Below are 26171 nucleotides of genomic sequence, written 5' to 3' on the forward strand. Positions count from 1 at the left end.
TACGATCTTATTCCTGTGTGTGTGTGTGTGTGTGTGTGTGTGTGTGTGTGTGTGTGTGTGTGTGATCTGTAGAAGAAGTCCAGATGAAGATCTTGAGAAGATTGCGAGAACATGTCCAGTTGCCCCAACTTAACCCTTCTACTCTGTGTGTGCGCGCTAAAAATACAGCTCAGCTCTCAGTGTTATTTATTTGTCCATGGACATAGTGATGTTTTCACATGGGACCTTTACAGATGTTGTGCTGCAGGCAAGGAACCAAAACCAAGAGGACAGCAGCACAGGCCCAGTTCCCTCTGGACCTACAGAGTGGTTCCGTGCATCTGTTGTTCAAAAAAAAAAAAAAGAAGTGCTTGCGAGATATGTGTGCCTTTATTTGCTGGGGATTACCGTCTTGCACATACGCCAAAATCATTTGTTGATTGCGCAAACATTACTTTAGAGGTGTGCAGTGTAACAAAGCACCGTAATAATGAGGTTCAGTCAGCTGTGACATGTGAATTAGTTGAAGAATTAAACATGGAAACAAAAAAAAAGAGCAGTAGCTGAATTGTGCTGTACCTGTCGGAGCTTCCCATCGTCATCGTACCCGGGCTCATGTGAGGGGTTGATGAGATGCTGGAGGGTCAGTGTCAATTCATAAGGCTGCCTCTGAGAACAAACAAGATGGGTTATTGCCACCTTCCACGTATGAAGGACTTTGTTGATAAAGCAGGATGTGTCAAGTCCCGTCTTTCATCAATTTTTAAGACAATTTAATTTCAAGCCAGGTGAGGTCATATTATGCTGTAATTTCCCATGTCCCCTCCTTTCAAAATCCCACCATGCAATAATACTTTCTTTGAAGACACAAATAAGCAACCGCGAGCCTCCACCACCACCACCACCACCACCATCACTACCAAAGAAAAAAGTTTTTTATTTCTGCGGTGTGGAGCAAGAGAGAGAGAGAGGGGAGAAAAAAAACGACCTTACTGTAACCCTGTAATACCCTGGACATAGCCTCAAGTGCTGTGCGGGTCTCCAGAGACCCTACCGCAGCACAGAGACAATCAAACCTAAATCAATAGGTACACTATCCACAACCCCCATCCCAATTAAAAAGCCCTGCTGCTCACAGTTTGTCTTACTGAATCCACTGCTGGTCTAATTATTTCCCTGACCTCCGTCCCAGGTCTCCTGTAGGACGCAGAAAAAAAAGAAAGAAGGAAAAGCCTGACCCCTGCCTTCAGTGAGTCTCGCTAGGTTAGTTTGACTGTTTTACTCACCAGTTGACCACTGTAAGTAAGAGGAGTCTCTCTATGTGGGAGCAAATACAGAAGAGATTATGGTGCCCTTTGGTCTCGCAAAAACAAAGGGCCTTCAAGGGGAGTTAAATACAATTAGTCCAGCGGTTGTGTCAAATCACAACCATCCTCATCTGTCAGCCATGTGAGCAGGTACTATGATCGGACAAGGTAGGCAAATTCCATGAGTGTTGATGGACACCGGGGCAGCACTTTCAACTTTATGCATCAATCAAATCCAGCACCGGGCAAAAAAAGCCAACAGAGATTTGCGACATGAAAGTCAGAATTACAAAAGCCACTCTGTGTCACCGAGTTGCAGATGACTGTATTCATGGGTTACTGAAGCAGCGTTCAGACTGCCAGTCAAAATCAGATTGAAACCGGATGGATCTTTTGCAGTCTGAACAGTCACAAATCACATGAAATCCGATTTTTGCCAAACGGATTGAAACCACCTTTTGGATGTAGTTTTAAATCGCATTTGGACGGATGTGTCTCAGTCTGAACAGCTCCAAACGCACCAATCAGTTTTGACTGTCTGTGACGTCACAGTCACACTACACGCGCTGGACGTTGTTGCTACAGCAACCTGTCAGATGGGTCAATAATGTGGCCCCGTCTGAACAGAGCCAGATCCCATTTGGACACTTGCTAAAAACAGTGTGGACAGTCAGCCCTTAAAATCGGATTTGAGAAGGAATCTGATTTGAATCAGATTCGCCTGCAGTCTGAACGCAGTCTGAACGACATGACTGGCAGCCTCACTTACAGTCAGCTCATAAATAATCAATAAAAAGTACAATATTTTATTTCTCACTCGCAGACTTGGATATGCTAGCTAGTTTGTATAGTATCTTGTTTTTTTTTAATATCCATGAACCATTATTTAACAGCTCACAATTAAGTTAACATGTAGGATATAGTTAAAACACATTTTAACTATCAGCATGTTAAAGCCGTGTATGAGCCTTCTGTATTTTTTGGTTCTGCTCCATTTTTCCTGTTTCATCATTAATTTTTGCTATTGACCAAATTTTTGCCAGACATTCGCCTTTTATATGTTTAAACAGGCTTCATAGGCACCGAGCAACAGTTTTCTGCAGCTACCAAGTTGAAGCTGCATAATGCGAAACAGAAAATGTCGATAATGTCCTCATTCATAATTTAGACCAAATTAAAGATACTTTAAAAGCGGTCCACATATTATTAACTTCCACCTCATGAAGGGGCCAACACTGTTTGGGAGAGCAAACCCCCTCACTGAATATTAATCTCCTCAGAATGAATTAGCATTTAGAATTTCTTTATTCCTCACTCACTTGACGGACTATTATTGTTTATCTTAAAAAGTAGTATTGCCCTCCTCACCTTTCGCCAAAGGCCAGTTCCTCTTCTCATTAATGAAAAGAATATTAGGAACTTTAATGTGCTAATGCGGCTTCTGCTGCCTGTTTTTCTTCACTAGATGAGGTTCATTTTTAGCCGTTGTTAAGGTGGTCTGGCGTCTAAATAATTGAAAGAGCACATGGAAAAGCCTGAAACTAGCTACAAAGGCAGGCATGATTAATTCAGCTTGGAGCAGGAGTCTGATCGTTTTCAACAAGAATGTTTATTTTTTGCTTCCTCCCAAATAAAAGTGTGTCAAGAAACCGTAAAATCACGCGTGTATCAGCCCCAACATCAAAAACAAATATCATGCAAAATAAATAAATAAAACCCACCAACTTTTCTTTGATGAAAAGTGTAAATTGTATGATTTTTGCAACACTGGAGAGAGAGTAATCCTACTTTTATTAAAGCAGAGGACAATATAGATAAAAACATGACAAGTTAGCTCCCAAACATTTTTGGCCTCTGATTTACATTTGGATAAGGTGGAAAGTCCTTTCAGCTGAAATGTTTTTGGCCGTCTTGAAGAACTGTTTAGGGCCCTTAATGCTTTGCACAGGCACACATTTGCTGAAGTTTTTCTGACCATTTTCCTTGTCCCTTCGCCATTGGACCCAGTCCCAGGCCCTCATAAACACATAATTGTTTTCTGAGCAAATGCTTGTTCAGAATTGGACATCACAAACCATCAGACCCATATGCCACCAGGTCTCTACAAGACAGTGTTGTGCAAAAAAATGTTCCCCTTCCTTGATTAATTACACAGTCCAGTGCTCGTATTAAAACAGGTTTAGAAAAGCCAGAAGCTTCCAAAGTCCTTGTCAGCTAATGTGTGCTTCTGTTTTTTAGATGATGTATTCCTTAATGGTAAAAAAAAAATAGTCCTTTCAAACCCAAATTAATTCCAGTAGCTTGTTCAGTTATATTTTATATTGCGCCTCAAGTCTGCAGTGACATTTTTGAATTTGTCTTCCAAACATTTGCCATTTACTAAAACCAGTCAAATTAGATTTTATATTCCCAGTAGTAGAGCTTCCACTTTAAGATTGGGGGTCCCGGGTTTAAGCAAAAAGCAAAAGCAAAAAAAAAAAAGAAGGTAGCCTCAAGGTGGCACTTCTTAGGTGTGGTCACCCTTGTGTTGGTCCCCAAACCAAAATAAATGCAAATGTTGTGCCATCATCATGCGAATGAGTTCGCTGGCTGGTGGCAGACCCTCGAAGTGAACAGCCGAAATGATTCGCTAATCTGTGAAATCTGAATTCCTGCACCCCAAAAATGCACTGCACTGTGAGTCAGCAATGCAGTACGTAGAAGCCGACGAGAAAACGTTTCACAGATGTCTCCGAGGGAGAAGTGCGCCCAATAATTAATGTGGCTCGAACGCGCGAGGCTGACAATGTTGTTGGGCGGAAGAGACGCCGCCGCTGTCATAATTGGGCCCGCAGACAGATGGTGGTGGGAGAGACGGTGGGCTCCAGTTTGAAGCCATATCTCTCCATTCCGTGCAATGATTTTCGCCTTATGTTTGTCTGTTCAGCCTGAGAGTCTGGCTATCAGATTGTTGCGCGCGTGACGCCGCTGTTGTTCCACCAGACGGAACACCTGCCTGTCAACGTGCCGAAACACACACCCGACATAACTCTGTGCCTTCAGGAACTGTCAAGCGGCAACGGTGATGTGAGTCGTCTCAGCTCTCGGCAGCAGATTGTCGTTAATTTGTCAGTGTGTTGGAAAATAATTTACGATACTTGTACGTATGTGTGGAGCCGAGGAACAGATAGTTTGCAGGTGTTAAAAAGAGAACCTTGCGGGTTTTCTTTTTTAAATGCTATACAATTCTGTAGTCCAAACATTCTGTGTGTAGTATTGAGAATGTTGTGCAAAAAAAAAAAAATGCAATATGTCAATAAAATGCACTTGGAACAATTCACAAATCTCCTCTTCAGCATCAGCAGGCCGGGTCAAGTGGCAGCGGCAGCTAGTTAATGCCATTAAAGCTGATCACCTTTACACATTTGAGAGTGCGAGACGCTGCAACGGCCTTTCTAGTATTGCTCGACATTTAGCATATGCCAGAGGCGGGTGGGGGCGGGGGTGAGGGTGGGGGGGTGCGAGGAGGCGGGAACTCGGCGGGCACATGAGAGGAATAACAAAACAAGGTGCATGAAAGGTTAATGAGCAGGAAGAAGTGTAGTGGTCTCCGTCATGTGACGCTGCGGCAGGAAGTGTGGAGATGGGGACGCTGATGAGGGAGGGGGTCGGGGGGGTGGAGGTGGCGGGGGGCTTACGTAAGGTGTGAAGGCTGGTGAAAGAGCCGGCGTGTTGGCGCAGAAGTGGGACAGCGAGGCTTTGATAATAACGTGTTCGCTCGCAATCGACTGGGTGCAGACTTGTGTGATAATTGGCTTGTCTGGGCCGGTTTCCTGCTGCGGTTCTTCCTGTGGCCACAACGGGGTCACACTCGCACAATAAGTCCAGATATGAGAACTGTGTCCTTTCTTTTCTTTTCTTTTCTTTTCTTTTCTTTTCTTTTCTTTTTTACGCCTGCCCCCATTTTAACTTGGTGACATTTCTCATAGCTCTATCTAGCAAACTTTCAAACTTTGCTTTTTTTTTTCAAAACTACCCTAAGTTTGAAATGAATGATGCTGAATATTTTTCTCGCTGATGTAAAATACAGTGTTGGGAAGATGACTTGGCAAATGTAATCGGTTACAATTACAAGTTGACCTATTGAAAATGTAATAGTAGTGTAACAATTTCAATTACTTTATTAAAGTAACTTTGATTACTTTATTAAAGTAATGTAACTATCCATCCATCCATTTTCAATACCCGCTTATTCCCAAGCTCAGGGTCACGGAGGTCTGCTGGAGCCTCTCCCAGCTGTCATAGGATGAAGGCAGGGTGACATAAGTCGCCGTTGATCGCTGTTCATCGCAGGGCCACATAGAGACAAACAACCATTTGCTCTCACATACACACCTACGGACAATTTAGAGTTTCCAATTCAGCTCAAATGCGTGTTTTTTTTTGACTGTGGGAGGAAGCCGGAGAACCCGGAGAGAACCCACGCAGACGCAGGGAGAACATGCAAACTCCACGTCGTAATGTAACTAATTACATTTAATTACATTTTCAATTAATTTTCTCCACTGTTTAGAACTGACATTGTAAAGTTTCAAACGGTAATCAAAAACAACAACAACAACAAAACAACAGCCATAACATGGTCATTCTGACATACAAAAACCAGGGTGGCATAATCCACTATTTTTGAAATCAGCAAAAGCAATCCCATTTTTTCAAAGATACATTTAACATTTAATTTCACCCCTTTGAAAACTCAACTCTCTACATTTTTACACATTTTTCAAATGTATGTGTGTGCCTTGTGTGTGCCATCTCTTCCTCCCAATTTTTGCCACAATCTTGAACTTGACAAGAACAAATTGGAGAACCAATTGGAAGCATCAGAATAGTTTCAAACTTTCATCTCTGGAGGGAAACAAAAAAGGGCGGTGCTTGTGTGAAGCCAGTGCACGAGGAAACAAAATACAAAGCAACAAGAAATGTAATAAAGATAAAGGCCGGCCTTTTTTGTAAAAATTGGTTGGATGCAATTAAAATTTGTAATCATGAATAACTCAGCTGTAATTTAATTACACATTTTTTCCCTGTAATGTAACTGATTACAAGTATCTTTATTTTGTAATTAAATTACATAATGACGTTACTTGCAACTCGTTACTCTCCATCACTGGTATAATGTGACCGCGCATCACGCAACTTTTACATCATCCGCAGGAGAGGCGTCTGTGCGCGCACCCGTTCCTGGAGATCTACAGGGAGGGTCGTATCCACTTCATGGGCCCGTTGGCTCGCCAGGGAGATTTCTACGTGCCTGAAGTGCGACGCGCCGAGAGGAGGCTGTCGGAGGAAGACGAACTGCACAGCGACTCGGATGTCTCAGGTTGGTTCATTGACACTAACGGAGGCGTCCGAGCTGAATCGGAAAACAAGCTCGCCGTCTGTTGTGCAGAAAAATGGACATGGCATTTCACCAGAATTGACATCGCAGAGACATTATTAAAAGGACAGCTCACCCCAAATTAAGTTTCGCCCATTTGCTACAATCCCCAAAGTCGACGGGGGCTCCGTCAACAATATCTATACATCATAGTAATTGAGTGAGCAGGCTGTTGCAGATGGAGGAGTCTCCTCCAATGAAAGCCTGCTCCTGTAATATAAAACAACAACTGAACAACATGACATGCTTTCATACTGTTGTCAGCAGTGCTAATATGAAAAACTGGTATATGGTACCTCTAGTGCAGGGGTGTCAAACTCATTTTGGTTCACGGGCCACATAGAGGAAAATCTATTCCCAAGCGAGCCGGACCGGTAAAATCATGGTATGGTGATAATATCGTAAAAATAACAACAACTTCCAGTTGTTTTCTTTGTTTTACTTTGTCCGTGTTCTTTGAGCACTCTGCACCAGTGTTGCCAACTCCTCAGTTAAGGAAGGCCGCTATTGGCTGTCCTAAAAGTCGCTAGAAATCACCAAATGACATCATCGTCTAATTTGCATAATTGACAATTTGCACTTGATTGCAACGTAATAACACCAGGAAAAGTCGCTTGATTTGTCGCTAGTCGCTTTTGACAAAAAAAAAATAGCGACTTTTTGGGGGAGAAAGTCGCCAAGTTGGCAACACTGCTCTGCATCAACTTTATCTGTTTCGACAGAGACATTTTGGAGCAATGAGGGCAGCCAATAGGAGACGTTCTGGGGCAATGAGGGTAGCCAAGAGGAGACGTGAGTGGCTGTACTTGTGCCGGTTTGCTCAGCCCCAGTAATGAGTGTTTGCGAAGCAGAAACGATATTGCGTCACCAAGTGGACACATTTAGAACGGCACTTTGTTTCACTGATAAATTGCAGTTTTTATATTTTGCAAAATCATCTCGCGGGCCCGAAGAAAACAGATTGCGGGCCTGATCTGGCCCGCGGGCCGTATGTTTGACACCCCTGCTCTAGTGGCTCAGCACCATATGCCTATTTGCGGAATGCTATACAATGAAATAGAATAGTCTTTATTTTCATTGCGTATGGCAAAATTCTACAATGAAATGTGGTAGGTGCATTCCCCACAGTGTACAATAAAAATACTGAAAGGGCTAAAAGTTGGGATAAATTTGATTAAAAATAAAAAAAATATGTAAAAATACATAAATACACCATGGCGCCCATGGATATAAACTGTTTTTGAAAGGTTTTGCCATCCGGTTCTCTCATTAGACCAGCATCCATGCTAATCCTTTTTTGCAGTAGCTATTCTCCCTGGTTCCTCCCTGGTCTTTGTCCTGTGGGTTTTCACATCAGCTTGAAATAGTCACTTCTCGCCCCCCGTACTTAAACAAGACTAGCCGTCAATTGAGCTGATTGCAAACGCTGTCAATCAGAAGTTAACAAGATCATTTACCGACGTGTCGAAATCTCCGGGATCCGGCTCCTTTTTGCAAGAGCAGCAGGTAAAATATGAATGCAGAGTGCTGATCCCTTTAGATTATTAAGTATTTTTTCAATATTTTCCTGTCTCGTAGGTTGCAGATTCATTGCAGGGGATGTTTTAGACCTCGCTACATACTCTGGGCTGGTATCCAGCAAATCCTGGGGAAATATCCGACTACTTGGCCCCCTCATTAAGTGTCTGCAGAGCTACACAGGAGTGGTGCATGACTCTAGTGGGCTCATTTTCAGACAGGGAGGATTTTTGTGCATTAAACCGCCTCACCTGTCAAAACACATTAGTTTCCAGAACCAGCAGGAGCTGTTTGTCCACATGTAGCATTGCATGCACCACGGTTACCACTTAGTATTAATTAGGAAGAGGTGATTGCTATTACTGTTGCTGAGCAGATTGCAAAATGCTTGTCAGGTGAGTGTCTTGTACGGCGATGTGCAAAGCCCATCCACAGCACCAATGGCTGATGACCTGGTTTAAAAAAAAAAAAAAAATCACAATAAATAGATTGAAATATAAAATGTGTCATAGAGCAAGCAGAGCCTCCTTGCTCTGACTTCACAAACCACAGCTGCTGCACAGAAGTAGAAAACCTTGTTAGAAAAAAAAAAAAAAATCTGCACTGCATACATAAAAACAATGGCGCCATCAGAATGCAGTGTATATTACAGTAATGAAATTACCATATAGAGAGCCAAATCCATTGAAAATCCATTACTATTTTCCCAACCTTTTGAAATTCAAGATTTCTCTTTTGTCACGCCTTCTTTGAAGCAAATGGCTTGTTTCCTCTTCCACTCGGCAGGTGGTTGCGCACACTGAGCACTGAGTCACTGTACTCACAGGCAGATGTTGTCTTTTCACTTCCTGAGATTTTTCCCTAATACGCAGTAAACATGCCAAATGTAAGGCATCCTATAGCAACTCTGCTTCCTCTGGTTAACGAAGACCAACTGTATGCAGAACTTATTAACTGCGCAAGTCATTTCAGACCCTTTTTTCTTCACTTCATAGTGGGGGAAAAAAAATTGGAGGATACATCAAAGAGGCTCTTTGGACTACTCCACTACTCCTCCAGTTTCTGATCATTTTCAGCAGACTAATGTACCGCAGCCTCTTTTTGGACTCTATTTATCTGCTTGTTTTGCAGTGTGTTGATAATAGGAGTTCTTTTTGGTTCTCAAACCATTTGGTGCAACTGTGAATCATGATGTCTTAAAGGTCCATTGTGTAAAATGTGGCCTGATTTACAATTTTTATATTGGTAAAAGCTTAATATGTTGCCCATAAATACATTCATAAAAGTGTATAGTGCATTTGGTTCTTATATAAGAAAATACAAATGGCGAGTTCTTGTCCCAGTTAGCTGCCATCTTGCGTCACCATATCTCTAAGGGAAGCCTGGTGTGGACAATCAAGCTGCCTGACAGCACGTTTCGTATTTAGGGTAAACACTCACGTCTTCAAATGAACCAACGAAGAAGAAGGTGGACGAGGTATCTAGGTTTGTGTGCGCACCGTAGTTCACTGGCAAGCTCGGGAGAGGGAGGGTGAGTGTAACCACTTGATGTGGCTGTTTCTTCTCAAAATGTCCAAATACTGCACCTTTAATAGCTCTATGCAATGCAAAGCTATATGTGCCAGTGCTTTCTTGCATCAATATGTACTGTATCTATAGTCTGTCTGTGAATTCAGCCTCTGAGACTGAATCGAAGCCACCTAGTTTCTGTTCACTTCCAAATGTTTGGAATTTTACGGAAGCGTATTGCTATTCTGTCAGTTCATCATGTAGACAGTGATTGTTGATTTTCTCAATCACTTGCAAAGACCACCAACTGTCCATTGGTCCCAGATGATTAACCATTCCCTGCATGGCACAATGGTGTCCAAACCATTTCTTTGCCACGGCTCCCCCGAAATAGGGCCACACACTGAGGCAGACATTGGAGCCAAAGTGCGCCAAGTCGCTCATTCCTGAGCATTTACGTCACAGTTCACACAAACATATGGATTACTGCTGCCTTAGCATTTTTATCTCGTTCAATACACATTTCAAACAAGTCAGACGAGTCACCCATGAAATTAAACAAAAGAATCCTCGCAGTTTAGAAAAAAGTTTGGATCTGGCTAAGTTCATTGCAGGCAGCCTCTCTCCTGCGCCGGGAGCAGGGAATTGAACCTAATTTCCTCTGCTGTTTTGTTTATGAGCGTGCCAACACAAACCCATGATTGGCACCTCCTCAGGTGTTAATGAAAAGGCCAGACACAAGAGGTGGAAGTTGACGCCCGCTCACCGAGGAGGCCGCACGCGTCTTCCCTGAGCGCCGCGCGTAGGAGTCGCCCTCGATGTAAAAGACGTGCGAGCACTTAGAGTCAATTTCACTTGACACTAATTAATCCTCCTGAGACATAAACGTTTGCGATGGAGTGTTTTCAGGAGTTAATAATGAGCGAACGGAGATGGAGCAAAGTCTAATCACGAGCCAGCATGCTGGAAATTAATCTACTGGGCGAACAGCTTCACAGTGCTTAACAGCTTTTTGACAAAGGACACACCGTAGTTGATCCATGCACTGGGAATGACCTCACGTTACATGCAAGTTACCGGAGGCTATTTCAGGCAATTTCATACTGAAGTAATATACATTATGGCATTAATGTGTGTAGGAGAGGTAAAGAGAGGAGGAATGAAATTGTCTGAAAATGATATCAATAAGTGGTGCAAAAAAATACAATAGATCGGAAAAGAAAATATATATATATTTTTCAGCGTACTTTAACATTGGCATTTGTTCTTTTTTCTTTTGTTTTGTTGTGTTTCAGTTCTCTATACAAGTGAATGACTCACAGGAATAAATGACTCCTCCACTGCGTTTGTAGAGTATTCATCCTATGAAGTAGATCTATGAAATATTTAGATAAGATTCCTGAGAGGTATTTTTTCGATGCTTTATTTAGCCCAAATTAATTTTGCCTCTTGTTCCATCTCAAACTCTAAAACCTTCCAGCATGAAAAGCATTATTATTTCACAGTGTTTCTGCAACCGTTTTGGGAAAGAATACAGCGTAGAAAAAAACAGCGATTTTTGCCAGAAGTCACACAACTCCACACTGTCAATTGCTAAAATTAATTACTGATCCAAAACTGGTCCGCAGCTCACCCCCTTCTGCCGGGAGACAGCGGGCGATATTGACTGATCCTGCATTTCATTTCCAGCGATGACATTTGAGCCCATGACTGGGAATGATAATGTGACAGGTAGCAACACTCCTGTCCCGCCGGGATCAGCTCCGTCAGATCGGCTGAGCATGCACGACACCAGAGGCTTCTCTGGTCCATCGATTCCAACCTAGCCATCCACGACCCATTACTTTTCCATACTGACCCCGTCACAATGGCTGGGTCAACCCCGGTGCCTCCTCGCATACGGCTACACACTCTTGTCAAGTGTCAGTTGGGAGGAAAAACAAAGTGGCTCCGCACAGCAGCAAAATCACTCGGTTAAACCATCTTGTTAGGCTTTCACTGACGGAGTTGTCAGTTGGCCTTAATCTTACGCACCAGTCAACTGTCTATACGGATAAAGAGGCTGGAGTTGAGTGAGGCCTTCATTTGGCATGTAAGCGGTCAGTGACTTAAAACTATAAAACATAACAGGACAATTATGGGTTGGGAACAAAGTGGAAGCTGCAGTCGGGGCAGTTTTATCCGACCTTGAGGTATTTTCACACGAAGAGAACGACGAGAAATTAAATGAAAGGTTTCCTTCCCCGTCCCCTTTTTACTTTTGTGCCATCTGGCTTTGGCCGGGAGTTTAACACTGTGGTTGCACTGTGAGGCAGTATTTACAGTCACCCCCTCTATTCAAGGTCCGGTATGTAATATTTTGGCTTGATTTCTGATTTTTATATTGGTAAATATATTGGCTTAACATACTGCCCATAAATGCATTCATAAAAGTGTATAATCGTAGTGCAATAAAAGTAATTTAGTTTTCCTATTTCTCATATATTTATATTAGAATATTCACAGAGCAAGGGTTTTGCTTCCAATTAGCTGCCATCTTGCACTGCCATATTTTTAAGGAAGCCTGGTGTGGACAATCCAACCCGCCTGACAGCGCGTTTCGCAATTCGGGCGAATGCTTCCATTTTCAAATAAACCAACAAAGAAGAAAGTGAGGTATCCAAGTTTGGCTGCTGTAGCTCACTGGCAAACTCAGGAGGGGGAGGGAGAATGAAAGAGTCACTCAAAAATATAACCTCTTAATGTCGCCGTTTCTTCTTCAAAATCCCCAAATATTACTCTCTCAACATTTAATAGGGTGCTGAAAGCCCCCTGTCTCTAAAAATCCCTTTTCTAATGGAGCGTCATTGACAGAAGGTTTGAGATTAATCCCAAAGTCGTCCTAACAGGCCATTTTGGGAAGAAGAACAATCACCTCGTCATTCTTTAATTTGTTGGAATTACTTGTGGAGTTAATTAAAGATCTGGTGGTTTTGTTTATCTCTTCGCACATGCATAATTGTCTGCTATGTTTTCAAATGTTAGCCTGAGGGGGCACGCTTTAGCGTCGACAGCTACTCTGTAGCGTCGCCCCGTCATGTGACGTTGTAAACTGCAGGTCGTGTGTTCTCACATTTTGGCTGCGTCGCTGCGTGGTTTTCCCGGGTACCAAGAGACACACGGTGCAAAGTCTGAGGCTGAACTCATGCAAAGTCTAGCAGTGGGTGGCAATAAGTATTGTTTTTGTGATTCACAAAAGAAGCCTATCCTGAAACCGTTTTATTTCCCTTGTGTCTTGGTTAGTAGCCACTCTCTTTGTAGCTTTCCCAACCCCTGTAGGCCGACACCCCTACTCTCTCATTATTTTCGCTCAAGCTTTGTACATCCATATATATTCTTATTACATGTATATCCAGGTCTGAGTCATGTCATAAAGCTGGACTCAACTGAAGTTCAACACATTTCTATGGTGCAATGCAATTAGCACACACCAATTTGTGGATTATTTGGTCTTGATTTGATTATACATTCCATTTCCACTTGCTTTAAATATTTATGCCATGCAAAAGCTAATTGCTTTATGCTTCATTCTAATACTGATAAATCTCCAGCGGAAAGCCAACAGCAGCCAAGATGCCTCCTTTAAAATGCATCCACAAAGTGTGAAAAGATGGTACTTTTCTCATAAATAAATAAAAAAGATAATAAAATAAAATGAAAATCATTCAACAAATTAAAATAATAAAAACAACTTTACTGGAGAACACAAGCTGTAAAACTTAATGTCTACTTTGAAACAGAATTCAGCCCACACCATACCTGAAATCATGAGTGAATAGGCGTCTGGTCCTTTCACTGCTAACCACCTCCAGGGCGGGGGATTAAGAAGGTTTTGGCTTCGGTTTGGAACGCCCCCCCCCCTCCTCTGTTATCCAACTTTATAAATACTCCGTTGTTAATCTGTAATTGTAATTAGCCAACAGGATTTTCCCCCCTTTATCTCTTTCCAGCGAGTAAGTTTCAGTGGCGTTGAAAAGTTCTGCAGCAATATTTCTCATTCTGGTAAAGAATCCAATGCCTCTCCGACGCCTTTCCAGCCTGACGCCTGAAGGCAGCACTAAACCCAGCCAATTGGAGGCGCTTCCTACCTGAAGAATGAAGATATCATGCGACTCGTGGATCAATCCAATGGGATTTTTTTTTTTTTCAGCGCTCCCTCCCTGCTGATTGATTTAAGTTTGTGACTGGCTTCAGGCAGTCAACCAGCAGAAACCAACGCAAGGCCAAACTCGTTGATCTTTCCCAGCTCGGTATGCACATTTTTAATACTCGATTTCCTTTTTTTTTTTTTTCCTTTTCCTTGGCTCCACCAGTCAGACGCGTGATATGGAAGTAAATGGCCGTGCTGTTCAAATTCCAATTGCCGGTGAATCTTTATAAAATTGATCTTCTTCTACATTGTACAACCGCCTCTTCGGTTTAATTCCAATTATTTTGAATTCTTTACATCAACTTCTTGCTCTCTCAGTTCTGGCCTGTGTCCTACATCCCGTGTCGACATGAGCCGAATTCCTTTATCTCTCTTTTTCTTGATATTTGGGTCACGCACAACATGTTTTCCTGTGTTTCAGCACAGTGCAACACCCACAGATTTCCGGCTCCTTATTCAGTTTCCGCTAGACTCTGATGTTTTTCAGGGGCACGTTGTGTCGACTTGGCTGCCATGTAACACCATTTTCTTTTCGCGAGTTTTGCTGTTCAGTGTTGAGCGTCTCTGTAGCGGGGAGAGCAGAAGTGTGATTTTTCAATCTGGAAAGATCTGAGTTTTACCTTTGGAGTTCGGGAAGGAATGAAAAATAATGACCTCCTCCCCCTGCTTGGTATCTTCAGTTTTTCTCGGTGTCTATGAAACTGACTGCCGCACTCCTGCTATCCCCATTTGGTTGATATTGTGCTGCTGTACTTTTATGTTACATGATTAATCATTCAGCCTGGTCGTTTAAATGGCAAAAAAAAAAATCTAAATTGGTTTGCTAGAAAAAAATAAAATCCATGCATCATTGTGAACCGTTGCTAAATGGTGATTAGTATATACATTTTGTCAGTATTACGTCGACAATAATAGACTTGTTTGTGTCACCATGGAATTGCTTTGAGGGGAGACATTTAAGTGGACACGAACGCAGACAAAAGAAGGCGACAATTGTCGCTCAGGTATGAAATTGAAAAAAAAATCCCATTAACCTGCGATAAGCATTGTAACGAAAAAAAAAGAAGAAAAAAAACACACTGCAAAAGAAGGCTGCATCAGTAACAAATTCAATTAGGGTTGGAGAAGGCCCCTGGATTAGCGGTGGGGTTGCTTATGGGGCTTTCACTCTCTGTATCGAGTTGTGACTTGAGGTTGGGGCACGGGGTGTTGTTGCTCAACCAGCAGTTCATTAACAACCAGCAGAATGTGTCCAAGTGTGTGTGTGTGTGTGTGTGTGTGTGTGTGTGTGTGTGTGTGTGTGTGTGTGTGTGCGCACACGCTTGAGACACTAGATTCACTGGAAATTCCTGAAAGTCCCGCTTTCCATTATTCTAAGTGTTGTCACTCGCGTACCTCTTGACATCTGCACTTGTGATGGAGACAGACTCTATCAGAGTGCAGTGGACAGTTTGTAATAAGATAGCGTTTGGCACTGAAACCCGTGGCTCCCGTGGGACGAATTGAAAGAATGGCGAGCTCTCCTTTTCAGCCGTCTATTGATCTGCTGACAAACCATTGTTTGGAATCCTTAATCTTGACCAGATAAGACACGAGTCTGCCGTGAAGACTAGAAAACAAAGAAGCCATTAAAAAAAAACCCCAGAAAGTTCCACCTAAGCGGAACTGATTTATCAGCATTTCAATCTGCATCGCCAAATGATTTCTGCTGCCGCGCCGCTGCCTGTTACTGTTGACAACACAATAGACGCGGCGGTGCCTAATTAATCAGCAGAACATCAGATTGCCATCTGACGTCGGTTTCAAATCTGTAGCTTTATTTCCCCTTTTAACAATTGGCATTTTTATATTGTGCAAAATTCCTCTCCAGCCTGTCAATAAAGTTCCCAGAAATTAATGCGTGTTTTGCCCTTTTCCAGTTTACAGAAAGCACGTCGTAGCGTGTGCAGCTGCGCAGATATTTATTCAGGAATGTTTCATTTCGTGTACGAGCTTTTGTCCTGTTTATATCGTTTGCTACTCATTTTCTTCTTTCTATGTGGTACAAGTTGTCTACCGTATCTTTTATCTTTAAGGAGTTGCAAACAGAAAAAGAGTTGAAATCACTACATCACTGTAGACTGACAACATATTGTGTAAAAGTTGTTTATTATATACATTTTTGGGTTCCCCCAAGGAGGAAATAACCTAGATTTTGAGGGCTAAGTAGTCACGGAGGGGAGGAGACCTTTGTAATATATGGGCACTTTATTTATTTTACAATAAGGTTAATGAATTGTAAATAAATGTGTTTTTTTTTTTCTCAATAATCATCTTTTTAAGAACAGCGCGGTGCCCATGTATCCATTTCGAACAACAGACAACAGACAAACCTCACCACAGCTAACAGAAAAATCTGCCCGTCACTCTGGACCAAAGTCACAGTGCATCTCACAAGCCTCCGCGCAGGATTTAGCTTTAATGCCGCGTGTGAATTTCTCAGCGGTCTAGCTCTCCTCACGTCGCGTTTGTTTATAGAAGTCCTCTCACCATCTGTCCACACCTCTCTCCCTCTTGTTTTTATGGCTCTAGGTGTGGACTCGAACAGTGAGTACAGCTCCGGGAGCGGGGTGCTCCTGTCAGACAGCAGAGAGACGTCGCCCGCCGACTCCTGGGTCCACTCTCCCCCTCAGCAGGACGGAGGGGACAGAGGCAGCAGGAGGAGAAGCTCTGGGGAAGTGTCCTTTAAAGAGCTGGACTGGGAGCAAAGTGGTGGACAGCAGCAGCAGCAGCAGCAGGAGGGGACCGAGGTGGAGCCCCGCCCAGAGCCCAGCCAGAAGAGCCCAGAGGCTCCCACCCAGGAGTGGTGGGGCGTCTCGGGAGAAGAGTAAATATTTGGATTAGTGGTTTTTTGATTCCTTTTTACATCCGGTTTTGAATACAGGTCTATTTTGATATGGCTGCGGATAACGTTGTGTTCTTCGATGAGAACGTGTGAAATCCCTGCCCTTTTATATTTCCCACTTTTAATCGCCGAGTTTTGAAGATGTGATTTGAACCCTAACAGAACAAAATACCCTTCACTCCTCACGACCCCTTTGATATTTCTGGAGAGAAAAAAAATGAAACCATTGCATTTGTGCCTTGTACTCGTTAACAGATGTACTTTTTTTTGGGTATCGCTTTCCTGTTTTGCTGCTCCAAAGATGAGCTTCATTTCCGACAAGGACGGCTAATAAGCAAACGTGCTGGAAATGTCGCTTTAACAGAAAAAAAAGAAAGAAAAAAAAGAAAAGAAAAGGTGCTACAAGTGAAAAAATTCACCTCTCGCAAATTTCAACCAAAACAAACCGGGTTAGGGTTAGTGTGCAGAAAAAACAAAAAACAAAACCGACTTACCTGAAATCTGTGAAGCTACACTTCCACGTAGCTCCTTCAAAAGTTGGCTTTTCACTTGAATATGACGCTGTGTAGTTTCAGTCACTCCTCACTGAAATCACTTGAAGCTCGCTGATCTGGCCAAGCGGCCTTTCTTTAGACGACTTGCGCAACACATGCGCCTCGCGAGAACCGCCACGCAGCCGCATGAGGCTGTCGCTAATGCGCAAACACACTGTTTTGCTAAAGGGAGAATGCTGCGGCGGGCCGGGTCACTTGTTGTGACTACCTCAGAGGTTCCAGCAGGAATCGTCAGAGAGAAGGGGGGTGGGAGGTGGGGGCGCTGAACAAGTGGGACGATCATTAATATTCATTCCCCCATTACGGAGAGCGCCGCTCTTGTGATTCCACCTTTTATTTGCCTCCAAGCATCCTCAAATGATCCTCCCACATTCGTCCCCTCCGTCTTCTTGCCGTCTTGTTCAGGTATTTTACTTTCTCTGCCCTTCTCTTCATCTGCTGTCTCTTTGCACAGGCTAATTTGTGTTCATTTGATTTTTTTCCCCCCCTTCTTTAGTCTTTTTTTTTTTTAATTTTATTATTTTTATCTCTCCTCTCCCTCCTGAAATGAAAAATATTGCAGCCGCCGACTGAAAGACCACCTGACGACCCGGAGCCTCTAATGTTTGTCCAGTCATATCCATATCCCTCTGTCTTCAAACAAATAAAGAGATCAAACTGAGAAGGTCTCAGCAAGCGCAGCTCGCTCTCGGGCAGTGGGAAGCTCGGGAGAGACGCGGACGTGTGTAATCAAGCGAGCGGCGGCTCGTGTTCTTTCAGTCTAAGCTGTTGTCTGCTCTCCTTATCGCTTCTTGTCGCCATGTTTGGCAGTAAGGCCTCCTTCTAATGAAGACTTTGATGTTGCGCTGACTGATTAATGATAATTGTGTGTGAAGTTAACGAAGGAAGCCTTGTCACCAACTCGAGTTAGTTTCCTCTTTGTGCTGGTTTTCAGTGAAATGTGTATTTTTTTATTAATAATAAAAAAAAATAATAATAATAAATTCTTGATCTCTGTGTAAATGCTACTTGAAACTATTAAAACTGCTGTACCTTTCCTCAGAGATGTGTTACGCTGGACTCCACAGGGGGAGTCGAAGCATTAAAAACAAGCGGTCGCTCGTTCATTGAATTACCTTGGATTGGAGTTGCCTCCGAGACGTAATTGCTTTGAATGCTGAGTCTTTACAAACACTGTCCAAATAAGATGATGTATAGCGAGTGTTTACGTTTCTAATCTAAATGCTGATCACTCCAAACGCGAGGTTAAACTCCCCCAGGGTGAAGTTAAATGAGATGGATGAGCTGCGAAAGTAAGAGTGAAGCCCCGAGATGCCTTCTGTGTGTACAATTACAAAAGCTCCAAGGGAGCAGCGTCGCTCAGTAGCTAGCAGTTCGACCTTGGTCATCAAAACACGGGCCTGCGTCATATGTGTCTAACCATTCAATCATAATTATGCACAAAGGAGCCGCCAGCAGTCAAAAGTCCAATATGGAAATTCAAAGAACGTTAATTTGCCATGCTTACTGTGTGTTTTGCAACACTGATCTCTCAGCCCGTTGGAAGTCCAGACTTTACTTCCTGTGATTTGTCCAATTTTTAGATAGTGTCTATTAAAATGCACAGTTCTGCGAATCCCTTTGTGATGTCACAAAGGCCACCCAGAGGCCAAACCATGCATGTGAAAATGTCAAAAGTTAGAGTCTTTGGCAGTAGGCTGTAAACAGAGGGCTAAATATGTTCCTCATGGGTCTCTCAAAGGGTTTTTTGATCATTACCAGTAAAAGACCTACACATCTCCGTAATGCTAATCTGCACCTGAGCTTTCAGGTGTGAAACTAAAAAATAGTGAGTGCTGAATCTTATTTCAGTGTAGATTCTTAAGTCAGCAAGGGTACATGGAAAAAAAAACATGAAGCACCAACTTTATATTTTGCCGTTGTGATGTATTGATCTGGGGAATTTTTTATGTTTTCATGTTTAAATGACCGTGCTGGCTGGAATATTGAGTGAGCAGTACATATATCAGTCTAGACACTCAGGGATGCAGTTTACATGCTTGTATGGAGTTTGCTTTTACACTGAAGGGCAGTTGCAAATAGTACAACTGATGGCCACACTCCAAATCTCACAGTCTGTGCAACGAGGCGTCCCAGCGTTCCTTACAATGCACTCGGAATTTTTCACCTCTTAACAAGATCCTGCAGCTGTCAAATATTTTTTTTTTGGCTCTGCAGTGTTTTGCCTAACCTTAAAACAAGGATGAACTCGGAGTGATTCGCTCTTTCGACATGATGCTCTCCTTTAAAGAGGCTTCACTCGGGCTGAGAAAACAAACACAACAAAGCATTGTTTAAGTGTTTGTGCCACTTACAGAGAAAAGGAGAGAGATTCCTCCACACAGATTAAAATTTTTATTTTTTTTTATTTTTTTTCCAGGAGGGGGCTTATCTTGACAGCAGAAACAATGACGAAGCTTTTTTTGGACCTTCTGCCGTTGCAATAAAAGCTTTTTTTTTTTTTTTTTTTTCGCAGTGAGGTGTTTTGTTTTTCGGTCTGTTTTAACTCTTGTCAAATTATCCCAAACAAAGTTACCACAGGGAGCAGGTAATCACATGCTTTTTTGGTCAAATAGCCTGTTTTTCTTTTGAACTGACACGATGTCTTTGGGCGGCTATTGTCTCAGCAAGAGAAAACACAGCAGGGAGAAGCCAAATTGTGGGTTTTTTTTTCTCAGTTTGTTTTTATTAACGGGGATGAACGTTGAATTATCTCAGAAAGGGGATTAGCGTGAGCCACTCAGCTGCAGAGTGACCACTGGGAGCCAAACGTCGCTGCTGCCCTCTATAATTTCTCTGGACATTAATTGGCATGTCCCTCTAAAAAAAAACAAAACAAAAAAAAACCTCACCCTTGCATTCCACCCACATGTGCTCCGCCATTGTAATGTAAACCACAGTTCGTGTCGGGAGAAAATTGGTCCCTTTGTGTTAGCTAGGGTGAGATTATGCAACAAGCAGGACTCTGGCTCGTCAGTTTAATTGCTGCCGTGCACCGAGGAGCGGCGTTGGAAAAAAAAAAGAAAAGTTTTCTGCCTCTCGCTGCTATTGTTCGAGCAGAATTGACACATTTGAAGGAGGTGAGAGGCTCCTGTCTCTGCTGGCGATGGCCGCCTTCATGGCACGTGTGTGTGTGTGAGCAAGCGGATGTCGTGAAAAGCTTTGTGTTCTTTTTTTTCTTTTTTTTTTTGCTGGGAAATTGGGAGATGTTGAAGCATCAGCAGCAGGCCACTGAGTTGGACCCTGCTGCAGAGGACCTCTGCGTGCACCCTTCGCTAATTATGCAAGAGGAATGTTGCTGATGTAATTTTCTTTTTTTTTCTTCTTTTTTTTGCATTTAGAAGTCGGGGGGGGAAAGCGCCAGGCTCTGAGTGTGAAATGTGTCTCTGCAGAATGCCTCGCTTCAAGACATCAGGGCTAACCTTAACAACCAGCGGAGGCTTTGAAGTTTCCCTCCACTGCCAGTGCCTTTTAATAGTTAATAGGCTGAACTGAGAGGGTGATTTGTTTTGTCAAAAATAATATTTCACAGCTGGTATTTTGTAGGTATTAAGCTTGGAAAGAGGCAAAAAAGAAAAAAAAATTGAGGATGTGTTTTGGCTCAACCTTGAGGATGTAGAGCCCCCACCCCCATCCCCATCCGCACCTGCATCCCCATCCATACTGGCTGTGTGTGAGCGAGTCACTGTGGGACCTTCAGTGCAAAGCCTCCTGCAAAATGTCCCTCCACTTTGTGAAGTGCCGTGCCACTCATGTGGAGTGTGATTTGGTTTTAATGAGATGGAGGTGAATAGGGAGCCGGCCTGCCTCCAGGAGGGGAAAAAAATAATTAAACAAATAAATACATAAAAACAATGTTGTTGACGCTTAGACGCTTCCTCGTCTCTCATCTTTCTAATTTTAGCCGAGGAGCCGCGACACCTTGCATAGACAATTTAGAAAAAGATCTTTACAGTTTATTATTTGCGGGACGAATCGCGTTAGATTGACACAAATCGACGCGGGCTCCGCTGGGAGCGCGAGGGGATGAGTCACAGAAGTTGGAAAACTAGGATGGAGAATTTTTTTTTTTTTTTTTTTTTTTATGAATGCGCGTTCACCGCCTGTTTTTCCAACCATCAAAAACTAGCGCGTATATGCTGTTGCTGTTTTGAGTGTGATAAGTCTGTCTGTCTGTTGTTGCTGTTGTTCTTGTATGTAAAACGTGCCTCGCTCGCGTTGCGGTGCTGCAGCTCGGGCAGCTGCGTGAAAGGTGAGGAGCGTCGACGGGGCTGCGCTCATTGAGGCTGTGGAGGCGCACGGGAGCAGCCGCAGCGTGCGTGAGTGCGTGCGAGCGAGCCAGCGCGATCACACAGCGCCACCTTCATTGGATTCCTCCTGTTTTGAAGTTGCTCGCGCTTTGACTTCCTGACGGAGCCAAGTTGGAGATTGAATGTAGGTCAATAGATTCCCTCGACCCAGCCTTTTGTGTCGGTTCCCTCTGCTTTGTTTTGACACACCGCGGTGCCGTTCGACATGTGAGCGTCACCTGGCGATTCAGAAGTACCGGTTCAGCTCAGTGAAGGTGAGGAAACAAGTTCTCCCCCCCCCCCCCCACCCGCCCCTTCTTCCTTTTCTTTCTTTTGCGTGTGGGAGTTTTTTTTTTGAGCTGAGCTCAGTTCAGAACCACGGACAGATCCGATCCGCCGCCGCCGCCGCCGCCGCTTGGGAAACATGCGCCAAGTGAAGCACGTGTGGACAGTCGGATGAAGATCTCCGCGCACTGGCGCTCCGGCGTTCGGAGCGGAGGCGACCTGCACGCACATCCCGGCAAAACACACCCAGTGCTGACCCAACAGGTAAGAGAGACACACACACTTCAGCCGGATCAGACTTTGAACGCATCATTGTTACTTGTCGCGCATCAACCCTTTGCGCGTTTTTTTTTTTCCCTCGTTCTGCTTCGCTCGATCAGATCTCGCGATTTGCACAATGTTGCACATCACGCGCCGACAACACACTGTTAGAGCGCCATTATCAGTCTTTGGTTTAGGCTGCACTATCAATTACCTCAACGTATCACCCGCTTCATCGAGCCAAAACTCGCGGGGCGCAACAGCTGTGAACTTTATCCAAACCCCGCGTCACGTTGCCTGATCCGATCACCTGCATCCTTGTAAAAGTTTGTTTCAAGCACAAAGAAAGAAAGAAAGAAAAATTCCACAGCAGCAGTAGTGCTCTCGCTTTCACTTCATGAACCAATCAGAGCGCTTGTTGGAGACAGCGCCCCAAAACAACGTCTGAGCGCCCCGCTGCGAATATCTTACAGAGGTCACACATGCGTAATCTTGATCTGGATGTGATTTTCCAAAGGGCTGCCTGCCCGCCAGAAAACCTGGTGGGCCGCCAGCGCGCGTCTGCGATCGGGGTACGGCAGCCATTCATTATAACGAGGCGATGGGCATGTTATTATGGAAATAGGACGGCGAGGGTGAGGCTGCTGCGGACTGTATGGCGGAGCTATACGCAACCTGTTGTTAACATTTCTCACGCTTTCCTGCGTATAATTGATCCAGCTGGGTTTTTAATAGCGTCACAACACAGTGTGGTGTTTTTTTTTTGTTTTTTTTTTGGGGGGGGGGGGCAGGTTGAAAGCTTGTGCAGTGACGGAATAATGTATCAGATCTGGCTGCAGGTTTAAAGTCCAATTCTGCCGGCTGCAGGCCACCACAGCCATGCCATCCTAATTCCACAAGTCCAGGTTAGGGGGGGGGAACCGCGGCCCCCTCCGGCTGTGTGATCGGAGTCATTAGCCGCTGCGGTGGCTGCACTTCCTTTTGTCTACTGTAGTCATTAGCCGGATTATATGGAGGTCCTTTTCTACGAAAGGTTACGGCGGAAGCTCGTGAGATGATCAAGAAAAGGTCAGGATGGTAACTGATTCAAGCATGAGAAGGAGTCTAGAAATATTCATCATTTCTAGTTTCATTAAAAAAAAAAAAAAAAAAAAAAAATCTTTTATAAAACCTATTACAAAATTAATCATAATAGAACCCCTTCGCTTCTAATTCTTGAGTCAAACAGTGGGCTCGGAGATTAGTCACAGCCACAACAGTGCAGATTTTTTTTGCCAGAATTGAACTCCGCTTTGCATAACAACGCAAAGAGCGGAGGACATGTTTTGAGACATTTTCTCCATTTTTCTTTTTGTTCTAGTTTTATGCATGAAAACTCTGCATCCTCATTGAAAGTTCACTGCCGTTCCTTTGCATCATTTTGTATTAACCAGCAGCAAATTCAGACATGGTAATGCGCCATTTATTGGTGTGTGTGTGTGTGTGTGTGTGTGTGTGTGTGTGTGTGTGTGTGTGTGCGGGGGAACAACATCTGATTTGTTCTACCTTTCATCCCCATTCCATAAGAGAGCAAATGTTTTCACATTAAAAACAAACATTTTGCACACAATTCCAAGAGATCCTCCCGCTGTCTCCATACCGCGATGTCATTAGTGGGATTACACACGTCCAACATGAATGCCCAAAGCGTCCCTGCGGTGACTCATGGAGCCTCAGCCTGGAAAAGACAATAAGACAGGACACTTTAGAAACATCTTTACGCCGTTTTCTTGATCCCCTCTGTCCTGCGCTGGCGCAGTCATCTGATGGAGGCGCTTCAAAGCCGAGTAAAGCGCACGCCTTCTCTTTTTGAACTCGTCTCTCCGAGGGAATATTCGCGCGTCGACATCTGGGGAGCTGGTGGCGCCCGCTCAGCCGCTTGCTGTAACAAGCGGGCCTTCGTCAGGAGGACGCTCCTAATTATGTGACTGAAGTCCAGCAGGGGCTTTGGACCAATCAGGTTTGGAGATTTAATGATCGTGGGGCCTGATCATGGCGCTCTCTCTCATCAGAGCGTTTCCATTTCAAAACAGCGGTGGAGAAGTCTTGGTTTTGAGAACCGCACAAATTTGACGCGGTCTTCCCAAAGCCCAAAGCCCATTTTGTCGAGTTTCGCTCTGCACTTGGTCTGCGTAGAGCCGCCTAATTGGCTGCTTCTTATTGCACTACTAATTCACAGTGTGACCCAGTCTTTGCCACCAGAAAGCCCCCATCTGCTCCAGCAGACTGCACAGAGGAGCGCTTAGACTCCTGAACTGTTTGTTTTTTTTCCCACCTTGTTTCTAATAATAGGACAAATGAAGCCGAGCACATAAATCAAACGTCCGTGCCGACGGTCCTCAGGCGGATTTCAAACGCGGCTTCGCAAGTTGCTGGTCTCGTGCGCCCCATGGTTTCATCCTCATGACTGGATGTAACTGCATCTTTGCGGGGAGAAAATTGTGGCATTCATTAAACCTTGCCTTGCCGTTTTGGTCGCGCTGGAGGTGTCTCAAGAATTGCTGAAGCGCTCCGGCGCAGGAGGGGCTCGAACCCACACGAAGCAAAGCACGCGCACACACACACACACACAAACACACAAAAGATATATAAGCACTCAGGCACAAACAGCATTTTAATGTGACTGTAGCCGCAGGAGCTGCTCTTCTTGTGGCCCTCTTCTCTGTGGCTATATGCAAGGAAAGTTACCAATAATTAGGGTGATTTTTACATTTCAGTGTGCCAGTGGTTAAGTTTGTGCGTCATGTTCTTGTGACAGTTACAACGCTGCGCCATGAAGCGGGTGGTGTTGCTGGTATCTGAACCCTTTGAGTCGAGATGAGAAGCAAACTAACGTCAGAAACGGACGGATATGTTTTTGATAATAACCAACGGTAGCAATAGCCTCAAAAAGTCGCCGCAATTTAAAATACTCGGACGAAATTTGATCAGATATCTTTTGCGTCTTGCTCAGTGTGTGTGATTAAAGCAACACTTATTAATTATAAGTTATTTAGAATCATTTTTCCGAGTCATTGAAGTGGCACCGAGAGCACACGGCGCAGTTCACACACCGACGTTAACACCTCCGGTGTCATTATAAGAAGCGAGCTCACTAGACTCTGCACGCTGGCAACAATAGAAGAGGCCATAAAGAGAAGGAAATAGATAAACCGAGCAGGTTGAAAGTGTACAGTCCCACCGCGAGCCAGCAGGGTGCGCCATCTCAGTGGCAGGTCTGCCATTGTCGGCTGCATCAATCAACCTTAAAAAATGACTTTATATACGTTAATATCAGTGCCTGCATCGCAAAAGGACAGCTTCCCTCCGTCTTCCTTCCTGTGAGAGCGCCGTGATTGAACCGTCCCACCCAACCAGTCAGAGATCACAACAAACCCCCGACGCGAGGGAAACCTGCAACCAGCTCGCAACGGGAATCTCTATTAGCATACGTGCCTCTCTGCCCACTTTCCCCCGCAGTCCAACCCTCACTTTTTATTCTTTTTAACCTCGGCGAGTTGCCATGGCAACCCCAGCCATTGAGAGAACCGCTATCCATGCGATATCTCTGTCGTAAGGATGGAAATCACACGTGACGCGTCGGACGAGGTGCCTTAAATAACGGCGAACGTTTGATGTGGCCACTCGGCGCCGGCGGCCCATCGGGGAAAATGCACCTCTTGTTTGCGTCTTGGAGGGAACTGCTCAGACTGGTTAAAAAAAAAAAAAAAGAGCAGCCAAGAGAAAGAGGCGCACTGGCCACTTTGACATATGAAAGTAATTTCATTATTTTACTGTAACGTAAGTCAAAAACATTGAATTGAAGGACAGAGCAAAACAATAGGTCCAGGCAGAAGTTGTTGATGATTGATAGATGGATAGATATATAGATAGATGGATGGATAGATAGATCGACAGAC

The 26171-nt window shown here is 44.0% G+C and overlaps 2 protein-coding genes across 3 annotated transcripts in view; both read left to right on the forward strand.

Annotated features, from left to right (window-relative positions):
- tex264b (testis expressed 264, ER-phagy receptor b) overlaps positions 1 to 18342 on the forward strand; it is a 39837-nt gene extending 21495 nt beyond the window's left edge. Inside the window, exons 3-4 of the mRNA XM_076037310.1 lie at positions 6483 to 6648; positions 16493 to 18342. Coding sequence (XP_075893425.1) covers positions 6483 to 6648; positions 16493 to 16791 — 465 coding nt within the window. The 3' untranslated portion in view covers positions 16792 to 18342. The remainder of the gene's footprint in view (positions 1 to 6482; positions 6649 to 16492) is intronic.
- A 3669-nt stretch (positions 18343 to 22011) lies between these two features.
- grm2b (glutamate receptor, metabotropic 2b) overlaps positions 22012 to 26171 on the forward strand; it is a 32696-nt gene continuing 28536 nt past the window's right edge. For both annotated transcript variants that reach the window (XR_012928275.1, XM_076037281.1), the window contains exon 1: positions 22012 to 22236. The gene's annotated coding sequence lies outside the window, so the exon portion shown is untranslated. The remainder of the gene's footprint in view (positions 22237 to 26171) is intronic.

Source organism: Nelusetta ayraudi, unplaced genomic scaffold (assembly GCF_046127955.1).
Source record: "Nelusetta ayraudi isolate G7.1 ecotype Tasmania unplaced genomic scaffold, CSIRO-AGI_Nayr_v1 ptg000050l, whole genome shotgun sequence".
In the NCBI taxonomy this organism is placed as follows: Eukaryota; Metazoa; Chordata; class Actinopteri; order Tetraodontiformes; family Monacanthidae; genus Nelusetta; species Nelusetta ayraudi.